The sequence below is a fragment of the Salvelinus sp. IW2-2015 genome, linkage group LG15 (genome assembly GCF_002910315.2).
Source record: "Salvelinus sp. IW2-2015 linkage group LG15, ASM291031v2, whole genome shotgun sequence".
Classification (NCBI taxonomy): Eukaryota; Metazoa; Chordata; class Actinopteri; order Salmoniformes; family Salmonidae; genus Salvelinus; species Salvelinus sp. IW2-2015.
Window position 1 is genome coordinate 60,092,787 of NC_036855.1, and position 15,286 is coordinate 60,108,072.

The window sequence follows — 15,286 nt, forward strand, 5'->3', positions numbered from 1 at the left end:
AGTGGACAGAACAATTTCTACAGCACTTTTCATGACAGGGTTCAGATTTCAGAAATTTTTACCCCTGATCTGGGGTCTGTTTTAAGGCGACAGTGAATGCTATGAAGAAACGACACTGCCTACGTCTTCCTCTGGGTGTCTGTACGTCACACGTTTCAATGGAATCGATGGGACATTCACAGCCATTATAAAGACCAAAATGTATAGAGACCGTCCTTTCTCGTCGTGCGCCTGAAGCGTGAGGCCATCGGACTTGCCTCGTTCCAAATCGTTTTCTAACAGCAATATTTTCTCCGGTCATGTTTTCAGCTGTTTTAGTTGTTAAAAACATCATAATGTAGTTAATTTGAAACGTTTTATAGCAATTATTATATCCTGTTAGTGCGATTTGAGGAATTTCTTTGTTGTGCACTCTGAAACTTTGGACACGTTTGGGGTGTCGGTCGTTGGTGGTGGACATTTCGAAGGACAGGGACATCTATCGACCAAAAGACGTTATAACATAGAAAGGATACATTTGCCAAGAATCTGATGGAAGAACAGCTCAAGTAAGCAATATTTAATATGATAAATCGTGTTTCTGTCGAAATATTTTTAAACGCATATTTCGCCATTTTGTTTGGTATAGCTTCACTTGGCCAACCCTGTATTGAAAAGTAAGGATAATTTTAAAAATGTAAATCAGCGGTTGCATTAAGAACTAATTTGTCTTTCGATTGCTGTCAACCCTGTATTTTTTAGTCAAGTATATGATTAGCTTTCAATTAAACTAGATCACTCTGATAGATGACGTCAGACATATTGAGGCTTGATTTCCTAGTTTTTTTATTGTGTAACCACGGTTTTGTATGGCTAAATATTGCACCTTTTCGAACAAACTGTATATGTATATTGTAAAATGATGTTACAGGAGTGTCATCGGAAGAATTCTGAGAAGGTTAGTGAAAAAATTAAATAATTTTGGCGGTGATTAGTATTATAGCGCTCTTTGGCTGGAATCGATGCTCTGGTAACGTTTGCACATGTGGTATGCTAACTTATCGATTTATTGTGTTTTCGCTGAAAAACGCTTAGAAAATCTGAAATATGGTCTGAAATCACAAGAACTGGGTCTTTCCATTGATTGCTTTGTCTATTTTATGAAATGTTTTATGATGAGTAAAATGGTCATACACGTTGCTCTATCTAGTAATTCTAGTCGATTTGTGATGGTGGGGTGCAATTGTAAACTGTGATTTCTACCTGAAATATGCACTTTTTTCTAACAAAAACTATCCTATACCATGAATATGTTATCAGACTGTCATCTGAAGAGGTTTTTCTTGGTTAGTGGATATCAATATCTTAGTTGAGCCGAATTGGTGATAGCACCTGAAGGAGTAAGAAAATGATGGAGTTAGAATAGTGGTGTATTTTTGCTAACGTGTTTAGCTAATAGATTTACATATTTTGTCTTCCCTGTAAAACATTTTAAAAATCTGAAATGGTGGCTTTATTACAAGATCTGTATCTTTCATCTGGTGTCTTGGACTTGTGATTTAATGATATTAGATGCTACTATCTACTTGTGAAGCTATGCTAGCTATGCTAATCAGTGTGTGGGGGTGGGGGTGCTCCCGGACCCGGGTAGAGGCTCGTTAGAGATGTAGAAAGATTCTGGTTGGGATATGTACGTACAGTCACTGTGGGGATGACGTCGTCGATGCACTTATTGATGAAACCGACGACTGAGGTGGTGTACTCCTCAATGCCATTGGATGAATCCCAGAACATGTTCCAGTCTGTGCTAGCAAAACAGTCCTGTAGTGTAGCATCCGCATCATCTGACCACTTCCATATTAAGCGAGTCACTGGTACTTCCTGCTTTAGTTTTTGCTTGTAAGCAGGAATCAGGAGGATAGAATTATGGTCAGATTTGCCAAATGGAGGGCGGGGGAGAGCTTTGTATGCATCTCTGTGTGTGGCGTAAAGATGGTCTAGGAATTTTTTTTCTCTGGTTGCACATGTGACATGCTGGTAAAAAATTGGTAAAACTGATTTAAGTTTGCCTGCATTAAAGTCCYCGGCCACTTGGAGTGCCGCTTCTGGGTGAGCATTTTCTTCTTCCTTATACAGTTGGTTGAGAACGGTCTTAGTGCCAGCTTCGTTCTGTGGTGGTAAATAGATGGCTACGAATAATATAGATGAGAACTGTCTTGGTAGATAGTGTGGTCTACAGCTTATCATAAGGTACTCTACCTCAGGCGAGCAATACCTCGAGACTTCTTTAATATTAGACATTGCGCACCAGCTGTTATTGACAAATAGACACACACCCCCACCCCCCGTCTTACCAGAGGTAGCGTCTCTGTTCTGCCGATGCATGAAAAATCCTTCTAGCTCTATATTGTCCATATCATCGTTCAGCCACGTCTTGGTGAATCATAAGATGTTACAGTTTTTGATGTCCCGTTGTTAGGATAATCTTAATCGTAGGTCATCAATTTTATTTTCCAATGATTGCACGTTAGCAAGAAGAACAGATGGTAGTGGGAGTTTACTCGCTCGCCTACGGATTCTCAGAAGACTGCATTTGAGATACCACCAAGGTTCTGTTAGAACTGCAGATCATTGGAATTATTATTATGCTCACTATTGTCCACCTCCGACCCACATGACAATACAGAGACAAATTTACTGCCAACGACTAGGGCAGCTGGTACATTTTTTTAGCTGAAATTCTGGTAAAGTACTTTCTTTTACAGTGTTCAACCCCCATCTCAATAACTGATTACTTTTTCTGGTGGTTCAGTTCTCAACCACATCCATTGTGAAGTGAAAAGTATGAGAGTTGCATTGGCCAAGAATAGAAAGCCAACTTCTGTGTCATAGTCTCTGGGTTTTGTTCAGACAAAGAGAAAATAACCTTAATACAGTGGTTGAAGACTCCAAGTCAATGGTGTGATGAGTTTTACTCACTTACATGTGAGAAGTCGATTTTACCACACTGTATAGACTATAGGAGTTGTCATTTCGCAGGTTTCTATGAAAGGTGGCTATATGTCTGGAACTAAGTGTTAGGATCCTGTCTGAACATGTGTATGCCCACAACACAGAAATTGTACAGCCAACTACTGACGCCATCAAATTACAGAACCCATAGTGTGAGACTTATGTCTGATTTCTACAGAATCTTACAACTGTTGTCTTGTATTGAAGTGTATCTAATTGTGTGTGTTGTGTGTGTGTGTGTGTTGTGTGTGTGAGTGTGTGTGTGTGTTGTCGTTGTGTGTGTTGTGTGTGTGTGTGTTGTGTGTGTTGTGTGTTGTGTGTGTTGTGTGTGGTTGTTTTGTCGCAGGTTCAGCAGGCAATGTGTTGTGGACAAAGACAAGAGAACCAATGCGTACTGCAGCTTCGAAAATGTTCTCAGCAGCATGAAAGGAAGTGAGAGAAGATGTTTTTTGTTTAATCATGACATAGATTTACATACTGTATGGCACCATACTACAAAGTAATTACACAATCATTGCCACATTATTAATTCAAAAATATATATTTTTAAAGCATACCAGCACACACACGCACATATCACCACAGCATTTTTTTTAAAGCCAAGCATATATGCAGTTGACAAATCACATATTTACCACATTACATAACCATATCCAACGCCAAGGGTGAATTGGGGTGCAGCACGCCAGAGGTGGTAGTGGAGGCTTCAGGCAGGGGTAGTAGTGGGGTATAGTCTACAAGGTGCATATCCAAATCAAACAAATTGTTATTTGTCACATGCTTCAAAACAACAGAATATAGTAAGCTAATACACAAATAAAATACACAGGTAAGCAGTACTGTCACGCCCTACCATATTGCTTGTTTTTTATTTTTTGTTTGTCAGGTGTGATCTGATGGCATTCTAGTTATGTCTGGTTTGTCTATTCTATGTGTTTGCCTGATAGTGGTCTCAATCAGAGACGTTTTGTGTGCTCTGATTGAACCATTATTAGGTAGCTGTTGTATGGTTTGTGGATTATTCTTATGTGGTTAGTTGCTTGGTCTCCTATTATATATAGCGTCACGTTCGTGTTTTTGTTTGATTTAGTTTGGTTAGTTGTCTTCTTAAACAAAATGAAGAATGTATTCATTCACGCTCCCTGTCTCCTCTCTTCCACATACGATGATCGTGACATACTGATCGATGTGTAGGGGTATCTTGAACCTAAAAGGTTCTTTGCTATCCCATAGCAGAACTCTTGAATAAAACTTTTGTCCTGTAGATCCCTCTTCACATGAACCAAAAAGTTCGCCTATGGGACAGCCCGAGAAACCCTTTTGAACCCTTTTTTCTAAGAGTTATGCGCCTTTACTGATGAGAAAAGCAACAAGATCAAACATGCCACTCTCTGAGCAATTGAGTTGCTGTTGCACATAGTGTGCACAGTAGACCTTATCTCCACGGCTGCCGCGATCAACCAGGAGAGAGAATTGGATTAAGGATCCATGAATGGCCCCTCACATGAATAATTAACATGGCTGAGCATGGACAAATATTTGCTCTGGCTTTTTCAAGAGAGAAATACTTCTCTTTGCTGAGCCCTCATTCCAGAGGAATGTTACGTAAGCGAGAAACTRAAGCTGAGCTGAGCCCCCTTAGTGATGGTCAGGGAGTAAGATTCAAACATTTGCCGTATTMATTTTGCAGACCACTCAAATAGCATTTAAGAAACAGCAAAGCTATGCCAGAAAATATCAGAACATGCCATTTTGAAAATTTGTATAAGCCTTTGGTTTAATGTGTTTCAATTGTACATTAATCCGGACAACAAATTCTAACAAACCATTTTTGACAACTATCATTAATTGTACTCCTCCTATTCTCCTTGCTGAATGTCCACAGCTACTTTCAATCTATCACTTCACTTATGCTCCGTGGAGTACTAATTTGTGACATCATCACCCACGGCCATGTCTCCAAGGCAGAGGTCTCTCTCTCTCTGTCTCTGCAGCTCCAGTTTGATTAATAGGGTCCTGATTGGCTGCTGAGAGGTCAGCTGTGGTGACTGATTGCTCTCAGACTGGGGCTTGTTGTCTGACTTTGTGGAGCAGACTGAAATCAGGCTGAGGTCATCCATTTTAATGACACAGGCACAGAGGTCACTATGAGACAGTCTCCTCTGTCAGACACAATCCCAATCATCAGGCCCTGTACTGTCAGCCTCCCGTCATGCCTTCCTTTGCCTAATTACATAGTCAGGTTTAATACGTTGGCAAAATCCGAATCAAAATTAGAGATGTTACTTTTCATACAATGGGGAATTTGGAAATTGAATTTGCACTGAAATAGTCTCAATACAGATGAGTGTCAAAATTAAATGTATAACAAAAATTATTAACGCCAGATACAACAATTTCAAATATTTTACTGAGTTACAGTTCATATAAGGAAGTAGTCAATTGAAATAAATTCATTAGGCCCTAATTTATGGATTTCACATGCCTGGGTATACGTATATACATCTGTTGGTCACAGATACCCCCMAAAAAWTGCCTYACAATGTGCCTCAGGATCTCGTCACGGTATCTCTGTACATTCAAATTGCCATCGATAAAATGGAATTATGTTCGATGTCCGTACCTTATGCCTGYCCATACCATAACCCCACCGCCATCATGGGGCACTCTGCTCACAACGTTGACATCAGCAAACCGCTCGCCCACATGACGCCATACATGTTGTCTGCGGTTGTGAGGCCAGTTGGACGTACTACCAAATTCTCTAAAACAACGTTGGTGGCTTACGGTAGAGAAATTAACATTAAATTCTCTGCCAACAGCTCTGGTGGACATTCCTGCAGTCAGCATGCCAATTGCACGCTTCCTCAAAACTTGAGACGTCTGTGGCATTGTGTTGTGTGATAAAACTGCACATTTTAAAGTTGCCTTTTATTGTCCTCAGCACAAGGTGCACCTGTGTAATGAATCGATTATGCTGTTTAATCAGCTTCTTGATATGCCACACCTGTCAGGTGAATGGATTATCTTGGCAAAGGAGAAACGCTCACTAACAGGGATGTAAACTAATTTGTGGACAACATTTGAGAGAAATAAGCTTTTGTGCGAATGGAAACTTCCTGGGATCTTTTATTTCAGCTCATGAAACATGGGAACAACACTTTACGTGTTGCATTTAGATTTTTGTTCAGTGTAGGTGTATGCTATAATTACAACATTACCCCTCCATTGAGTATACTTTGTCCAAGTGAAACAGTTCACACAAGAAATCCAGGGACTCTCCCTCCTTCCTATTCTTTTATTTCCAGCTGTGCAGAACGAGCGGGACCGCATCAGCAGCCGCAGAGGAGAGGGACAGGGGCTGGGCACTCTGTCAATCAGTGTACTGCTACAGGCAGAGGCCAGCATGCATCAGGTAAGAGATTGTCACTATAAAACCTCTCCCTATTCACAGTCACAAAGTGCTCCAGAGGCTTCCATTTCCCATCCAGCCCAGAGTAGAGCCCCTTATCTGTTTCTCAGAAACACAGCAGTGGCAGGGCTAGAGATGGAGAGGATACAGGCTGCACTTTAGACAGCCGGCCATTAAGGTCCCCTGGAGATTCTAGCTGCAGGCTGGATTCAGTTACTTCTTAGAAATGGCCAAATTGCCCAGAGAGACTCACATTTGATCACAGCAGTCCTATKTAATGGCWKKGCCTGGGCTTGGATTGTGTGCCAGCGTTCAATTGGCTTCAAATACATAATAAMAWCCAGATATCCTCTTTGYATGCGAAAGGAATGCGGCAGAAATTAATTGGATGATTGACAAATGAACCACAAAATTTGGCCAGGCTGTTTTCCATTTGGGTCAARTTTTCATGCRATGTCTCCTCAATGTGAGMTGTGTGCTGAAGGGGCTYTGATCACCATCCAACAGCATYGTTCCAGAGACAGACCCACCAACAACACACATCCAAAATCCATTTCTCATCTTACACCCTTATATTCTCTATTACCACCATTCTCTGAAGTGACCTTTCCCCCACCCAATACCCTACCTGCCTCTGCTTGCTCTGCCCTTCACGATTGTCCAAGCACCCATCATCTCACCCCTGCACTCTGCCCCATCCATCTCCTCCAACCCTCTCTTCATTCTCACATTACACCGACACCTAGGGCCAATGTGGAACCTCTCATTATTGTGTGTCACTCTCAGTTTCCAGCCCTGACCTCCCCTATGAGCTGTGACATCAACASCAAGARGATAGCWYGCGTGGGGGATGTGTGTGAGTCCATGAAGCAGCAGCTCCTCCTGCTGGTGCAGTGGGCCAAGCGCATCCCCGAGTTCTGCAGCCTCCCAGTTGACGACAGGGTATGGAACTATGGATGTTATCCTACTTAATGTGTCTGTATGAACATGTGAGCTGCACCTGTCTAAGCAGGCAGTCACATTCAGCCCAGCTGTCTTTGTGTTGGGTTTTGGATCACTAGCTGTTGGAATACTCACGTTGCAGGGAGGGCTGTCTGTGTAATGGCTGCTGTGTGTTGTCTCTGTGCTGTGTCTTGTCTGTGTGCAGGTATCCCTGTTACGAGCCCACTCTGCTGAACACCTCATCCTAGGGGTGGCTCGACGCTCCCTGCCTTACAATGACATTATCCTTCTGGGTAAAATATATAGATCTCAGCTGAGTCTGGGATGTGCTCTCATCTTTGTTATAGAATGAAAAAATAATTTACCCAATGTTTGATACTAGTAATGTCGACAAGCTATGCTGCTTTTACCATATGTGTATATTGATAAAGGAAGCAGACTTACCTAATGTATAAAGTTATACTTACAGTTTTACTTAACTTATATTATAAGTATTTCATATGTGGATTGTGTTTGCAGGTAATTTCTTTGTGATCCCAGTGAGCGGTCCTGAGGTGGAGGTGTCCAGGGTGGCTGCCCGGATCCTGGAGGAGCTGGTCAAGCCTCTGAGAGAGCTGGACATCACCGACAGCGAGTTTGCCTGCCTTAAGACCATAGTCTTCTTCAGTCCTGGTCAGTCAGTCCTTTGGTCGCCACCAGCCACCCCCCTGCCCCTCCTCACCTCTTCTCACCTCTCCTCTGTCCTCAGACAAAGGAAGAGACTTTCGCCAGGAATCTTATTATTTCACAGTTGTTCTCTCCTGGGACTGTCTCTGCTCTCTCTGTGCTCTGTCCTTGGCACCCTGTTGGTTTGTCTTGGCCTGGCGGTCTGGTTTCATCGTGTTCTGGGAAGAAACTATTCATATCTGGGCGAGGTCCTGGCAGGGAGAGGTGACTGGCTGCTGGACTTTACAGCCTGTTGGTCTGAGGCGGTGATTACAGCAGCAGAGCCAGGCCACCGGTCTGACAGACTGACTGGCCAAACAGGCACAGCAGTGCACAGCAGTGCACAGCAGCATCAGGCCAAGTCTGACACAGATGACTGACTACCTACAGAAATAAACACACCGAACGTGTGCTCAGCTCTGTCCTGTGTGACCCTGCCCTACTACCTTYACCTAACCTTTCTCTAATCATTTCTGTTTAGTTTATTACACATAATGCATTTCAATTAGTAATGATGTATATTGTATAATGTCCCCACAGCAATCCCATCTCTCTCTATTCTCATAGGGCCGCAGCTTGAGGATTTGTCTCTCTTAATCTCCCATTTGTCTCAGGGCTGTGTTATAGGAATTGTTTATCTCAAAGTGGCTTCACTCTGTCTCTCAGTATAAGCATACTGTACATGTATGTGTCTCTCATGTACTCTATGTAAAGATGGCGCCGTACTGTATGGCTGCCATCTTACGTGCTCTGACCCAACTTTGCTATTTTGTGATTATTTTGGCGTTTATCATTGTCCTATGATCGACGGAATCTTTTGGACATCAGATCGGTAGTTAATAACCTTWATTCCGACTTCAACTTCGACTTCGATTCATTTGTGTACCTACAACTGTTATCGTGACTGCTGAATACACTAAGTGTACAAAACATTAAGAACACCTTCCTGCTATTGAGTTGCACTGCTGGAAGTGGATTTAATAAGTGACATCAATAGGGGATCATAGGTTCCACCTGGATTCACCTGGTCAGTCTATGTCATGGAAAGAGCAGGTGTTCTTAATGTTTTGTACACTCTGGGTATATTCCACYTCAGGACAACAACAACATCAAGCTGTCACTTGACGAATTGTACAAGATTATAAACAAGCAAGAAACAATGCACCCGGATGCTGCTTTTCTTGTTGCCAGTGAATTTAATTCCGCATCACTAAGACAGGTGATGCTCAACTTCTATCAACACATCTCCTTCGCCACTAGGGGCGTTAAAGTCCCAGACCACTGTTACTCAACCCGCCAAGCAGACTCTCAACACATGGGCCCCCCAGCGGTGTGTGCTTATACTCCCTGTTCTCCCATGATTGCGTGGCCACGCACGACTCCAGCTCCATCATCAAGTTTGTCCGATGACACGACGGTGGTAGGCCTGATCACCAACAGCCATGAGACGGCCTACAGGGAGGAGGTCAGAGTCATTAAAACTTGTTTTTCAACCACTCCACAAATTTATGTTAACAAACTATAGTTTTGGCAAGTCGGTTAGGACATCTACTTCGTGCATGACACAAGTAATTTTTCCAACAATTGTTTACAGACAGATTATTTCACTTATAATTCACTGTATCACAATTCCAGTGGGTCAGAAGTTTACATACAGTAAGTTGACTGTGCCTTTAAACAGCTTGGAAAATTCCAGAAAATTATGTCATGGCTTTAGAAGCTTCTGATTGACATAATTTGAGTCAATTGGAGGTGTAGCTGTGGATATATTTCAAGGCCTACCTTCAAAACTCATTGCCTTCTGCTGACATCATGGGAAAAAATCAAAAGAAGTTCAGCCAAGACCTCAGAAAAAAATTGTAGACCTCCACAGTCTGGTTCCATCCTTGGGAGTAATTTTCAATGCCTGAGGTACCGCGTTATCGTGTACGAACAATACACGGCAAGTATAACACCATGGGACCACGCAGCCGTATACCGCTTCAAGGAAGGAGACACGTTCTGTCTCCTGAAGAGATGAATCGTACTTTGGTTGCGAACGTTGCAAATCCAATCCAGAAGCAACAGCAAAGGACGCTTGTGAAAGATGCTGGAGGGAAACCGGTACAATAAAGTTATCTATATCGACAGTAAAACAATCCTATATCGACATAACCTTGATAGGCCGCTCAGCAAGGAAGAGCCACTGCTCAAAACCGCCATAAAAAAGCCAGACTACGGTTTTGAGCAACTGCACATGCGGACAAAGACCGTATCTTTTCGGATGAATGTCCTACTGGTCTGACTGAAACAAAAATAGAACTGTTTGGCCATAATGACCGTTCATTGATGTCAAAGCAGAAGAGGCACTGAGTTTAAGGGTATACTCCTGATGAATACATCCACAGGTACACCTATCAATTGACTTCAAATGATGGTTCAATTAGCATATTCAGAACTTCTAAAGCCATGACATTTTATAAATTTTACTGTAATTTCCAAAGCTGTTTAAAGGCAGCTCAAGGTACTGTAAACTTCTACCCACTGGGAATTTTGGTACAGTGAATTATAAGTGAAATATCTGTTCTGTAAACAATTGTTGGAAAAAATTACTGCGTCATGCACAAATAGATGTTCCTAAGCCGAAAACTGTAGTTTTAACAAGAAATATGTGGAGTAGGTTTGAAAAACTAGTTTAATGACCCCAAACCTAAGTGTATTTTAAACTTCGCGACTTAAACCTATTTTGCTTTGTCACTGATGGGTAGTTGTGTATAGTCTCTCCTCTCTCTCCTCTCTCTCTCTCTCTCTCTCTCTCTCTCTCCTCTCTCTCTCTCTCTCTCTCTCTCTCTCTCTCTCTCTCTCTCTCTCTCTCTCTCTCTCTCTCTCTCTCTCTCTCTCTCTCGTCCCTCTCTCTCTCTGTCTCTCTGTCTCTCTCCCCCTGTCTCTCAGACTGCCCAGGGCTGGAGGCCCCTCAGACAGTGCGGCGGCTGCGTTTCCAGGCCCAGGTGCTGCTGGACGAGGCCACCTGTGAGCAGCGGGGGCGTTTTGGGGAGCTGCTGCTGATGCTGCCCCCCCTGCAGAGTGTGGCCTGGCAGATGGTGGAGACCCTGCAGCTGGCCAGGCTCCTGGGGGAGCCCAGCGTGGACAGCCTGCTGCAGGAGATGCTGCTGGGGGAGGGGGACACTGGGGGCCAGAGACAACGCACAGGGCACGGTACGCTCCAGAGGAGCGATACTTACAGTAAAAACCCTCAAACTGAATACCACTAACTTTCACTGGGTTGCCTTACAGATCAACAACAGAGGTCAATAACAATTAAAACCTAAAATAGGTCAACTTTCAATTCCCACAATCTGATTCTGTCCACTGTGCATTGTGTCTTCACTTATGTTGTTATCATACTGTTTCATGGTGAACTCTCATTACTGACTTGAGAATATTCTTAATGAGGGTAACCTTTGAGCTGTTATGGTAACTGGATCAGTGTAGTAGTGTAGTAGTATACAGCTATTCTCTTCTCTGGTCCTCCTCAGGTTCTAACTCAAATGTAATGGCGTTCCCCCAACCCCAGGATCACACCCTGTCTCAGGACCTACTAGGAGGCCATGTCGGGTTGCCTAGCAACTTCACATCAGTCATACTACCTGTCCCTACCTGTGAGTACCCCCAAATGCATCCATAGACAAGTCAATATACATTGTGTACTAGTAAGCATTTAGCTAGCTAGAGCAAACAAATACATCATAATCACCTTTCATGACACCTTTATACACACACACACACCTGTATTTAGCGGTGCAGCAGGTGCGTGAAACCTCAATTGCTTGTTTCCTACCTGTGTCCCAGACTGAGTCAACAGGTTTGCTTCACTGAGATCTCCTCACAACACCAAGCAGCATGGTTCTCCTAAGTAAAAGTCTGTCTCGCCAGCCTCATGGTGCTCCACAGTAGCTGTGGGAAGAGAGTACCTGAGTAATGCCCCCACGCTGTCAAACAGAGGAATAACACACAGTGATCTCACCGTCCCCAGAGTTTTATCACCCTCACAGAGCCAGCCTGGCCCCACAGGGGGCACATGGCCCAGACTGCTCCCCTTGTTTCAGGCCCTCTAACCCAGCCTCGCTTCACAGGAACCTGGGCCCTCTCACCAGCCCTGGTCGTCAGGCTCAGTCCCTACAGCTCTGAGCTCACCTGAGGGATGTTGATGTCTGTCTCCCATCATTAATATTCCTATAATTACCACCTTAGTGTCTTTTTTTAGGGGATTAGCTCACCAATGGTAACTTAATGTCCTGAAAGAGTACTGTTACGGACCTGTAGTAAAAGCCATGCAATTTCAGTCTCAGTGTGTGTAATGCCAGTCTGATGCCTGTCTCTCTCCAACAGCTCTGTCAGTGGTGCCGCTGGTGCCCACACAGACTGGCACTGAGGTGTACAGACATGGAGAGGGGGCAGACATGCCCATAGAGTCTGCCCACAGCATGCCCATAGAGTCTGCCCACAGCATGCCCATGGAGTCTGCCCACAGCATGCCCATGGCTCCTGTCCACAGCATGCCCATGGCTCCTGTCCACAGCATGCCCATGGCTCCTGTCCACAGCATGCCCATGGCTCCTGGGGGTAACCTTTGAGCTGTTGTGGTAACTGGATCCGTGTAGTAGTGTAGTAGTATATACAGCTATTTCTCTCTCTGGTCGTCCTCAGGTTCTAACTCAAATTGTAAATGGTGTTCCCCCAAACCCCAAGATCACACCTGTCTCAGGACCTACTAGGGGCCATGTCGGGTTGCCTAGCAACTTCACATCAGTCATCCTACCTGTCCCTGGCTGTGAGTACCCAAATGCATCCATGGACAAGTCAATATACTTTGTGTACTAGTATGTATTTAGCTAGCTATTGTAGAGACACAAATACATCATAATCACAATGTATGACACCTTTATACAACACACAAACCACCTGTATTTTAGCGGTGCAGGCAGGTGCGTGAAAACCTCAGATGCTGGTTTTGCTGCCTGTGTCCCAGACAGAGTCAGCAGGTTTGCTTCACTGAGATCTCCTCACAACACCAAGCAGCATGGTTCTCCTAAGTAATAGTCTGTCTCGCCAGCCTCATGGTGCTCCACGGTAGCTGTGGGAAGAGACTACTGAGTAATGCCCCACGCTTTTCAAAACAGGAATAACACACGGTGACCTCACGCGTCCCCAGTGTTTTATCACCCTCACAGAGCCAGCCTGGCCCTACAGGGGGCACATGGCCCAGACTGCTCCCCTTGTCTCAGGCCCTCTAACCCAAGCCTCATTTCACAGGAACCTGGGCCCTCTCACCAGCCTGGTCGTCAGGCTCAGTCCCTACAGCTCTGAGCTCACCTGAGGGATGTAGTGTCTTGTCTCCCATCATTAATATTCCTATAATTACCACCTTAGTGTCCTTTTTTTAGGGGATTAGCTCAACCAACGGTAAACTTAATGTCCTGAAAGAGTACTGTTATGGACCTGTAGTAAAAGCCATGCATTTCAGTCCTGTGTGTGTAATGCCAGTCTGATGCCTGGTCTCTCTCCAACAGCTCTGCAGTGGTGCCTCTGGTGCCCACACAGACTGGCACTTGAGGTTGTACAGACATAGGGAGGGGGCAGACATGCCATAGAGTCTGCCCAACAGCCATGCCCAGTGGCTCTGTCCACACCTGCCTCTGAGAAGCAGACCAAGCAGCACCAGCTCTCTCAACCAGAGAGGAGAAAAAAAGCTGTGGTGATCTAAACACACACACACATCTCTCAATCCGGCCCACGGTTGGTTTTAGTAAAATGTTTTTTTTTTGGAGGGGAAGAAATGATAATGGACCTGCCAGTTTCTTGACTGTGTCCCAGCTCCCTGATAACCACAGCGAGGAAATACAACACATTTTCATTGCAGCCCTTGGAAGCCTCAGTGAAGACCGAATGTGGCCCCTGGGGCAAAATGAGTTTGCCACCCCTGACCTGGTGTTGGTGCATCCAGGCCGTGCTAACTATATGATTACAACATGAAGTAGAGGCTGTTCCATGGACCACTAGTAACCCAAAAAGGGACTTTGACTAGCCATCCAATCCTCTCCTTATCCACCTTTGCACAATGCACATTAACACGACAGGGAATATGATGCAACAATTAATAATTGATCAGGAATTGTTCTTTATGTTAACCATTCACTGACAATTAAAATCATCAAATCAATAAAGACCACAGCTCCAATAGTAATGTTATCTTTATTAGATCCATGGTTGGGTGAGTGAGTTGTGGTTGGCATGTTAATTAATGATCAGTAATGTGGCAGTGGTGAAGTAGGAAAATTTTATGTTTTTTATCTCAGGATCAAAGTCCATGCAATGTTGATACTGTTAAACATTTTAAAGTTACTCGTAAAAAAAATTTTTTTTTAAAGGAAATAAATAAAAAATAATGTGCTGTGTGTCTCTTGTTTTAGGATGTTTAGGTTTTATTCTGTAGGGGGTGTAGGCCTAATGTGTGAAGTGGTACTTTTGTAACAGGCTACATATACTGTTAGAAAAAGAATTCAGTAAATGACTGTGAGTGGTAGGATATGTAACATAACTGCAGAGGGTGCACTAAGCCTGTTTCAGAAAATCTGACTGTTCCTCTTCCCCTTTGAGCAATTGAGGCAAACCTTCTCAGACTGAGATGACCAACTCTTGCAGGTTATCCAGGGTCACTCACTGACTGTCCAGGGTCAGATATTGCATGGGGTATAGACAGAAATGATGAAAGGAGGAACATCTATTAGAGACTTTCTCTTCCCTCACCCAGACTTGAAGTGGTGGTTTTTGGAGTTATTTTTCATATCTCTCTCTGTACATGAGAAAGTATGCATGTCAGTGTGAAGTAGGGACCCTATTGACCCCAAGGTACATGGTTAATAGTAATCTAAAGCATATGCTTTCCAGGTTGGTAGTAATGTATGTCTGAGTGCAATCAAATCAAATCAAATTTATTTTATATAGCCCTTCTTACATAGCTGATATCTCAAAGTGCTGTACAGAAACCCAGCTCAAACCCCAAACAGAAAGCAATACAGGTGTCGAAGCACGTGGCTAGGAAAACTCCCTAGAAAGGCCAAAACCTAGGAAGAAACCTAGAGAGGAACCAGGCTATGAGGGTGGCCAGTCCTCTTTCTGGCTGTGCGGGTGGAGATTATAACAGAACATGGCCAAGATGTTCAAATGTTCATAAATGACCAGCATGGTCAATAATAA

The 15,286-nt window shown here is 43.8% G+C and overlaps 1 protein-coding gene across 1 annotated transcript; it reads left to right on the forward strand.

The window, feature by feature from the left end:
* Nucleotides 1–3,074: 3,074 nt before the first annotated feature.
* LOC111974432 (hepatocyte nuclear factor 4-beta) lies at nt 3,075–13,406 on the forward strand. Its single transcript, XM_024002145.2, has 10 exons — nt 3,075–3,100; nt 3,338–3,423; nt 6,300–6,406; nt 7,190–7,345; nt 7,551–7,638; nt 7,865–8,017; nt 10,982–11,245; nt 11,566–11,688; nt 12,419–12,652; nt 13,261–13,406. The coding sequence occupies exons 1-10, from the start codon at nt 3,075–3,077 to the stop codon at nt 13,404–13,406; spliced, it is 1,383 nt and encodes a 460-aa protein (XP_023857913.2).
* The last annotated feature ends 1,880 nt before the right edge of the window (nt 13,407–15,286 follow it).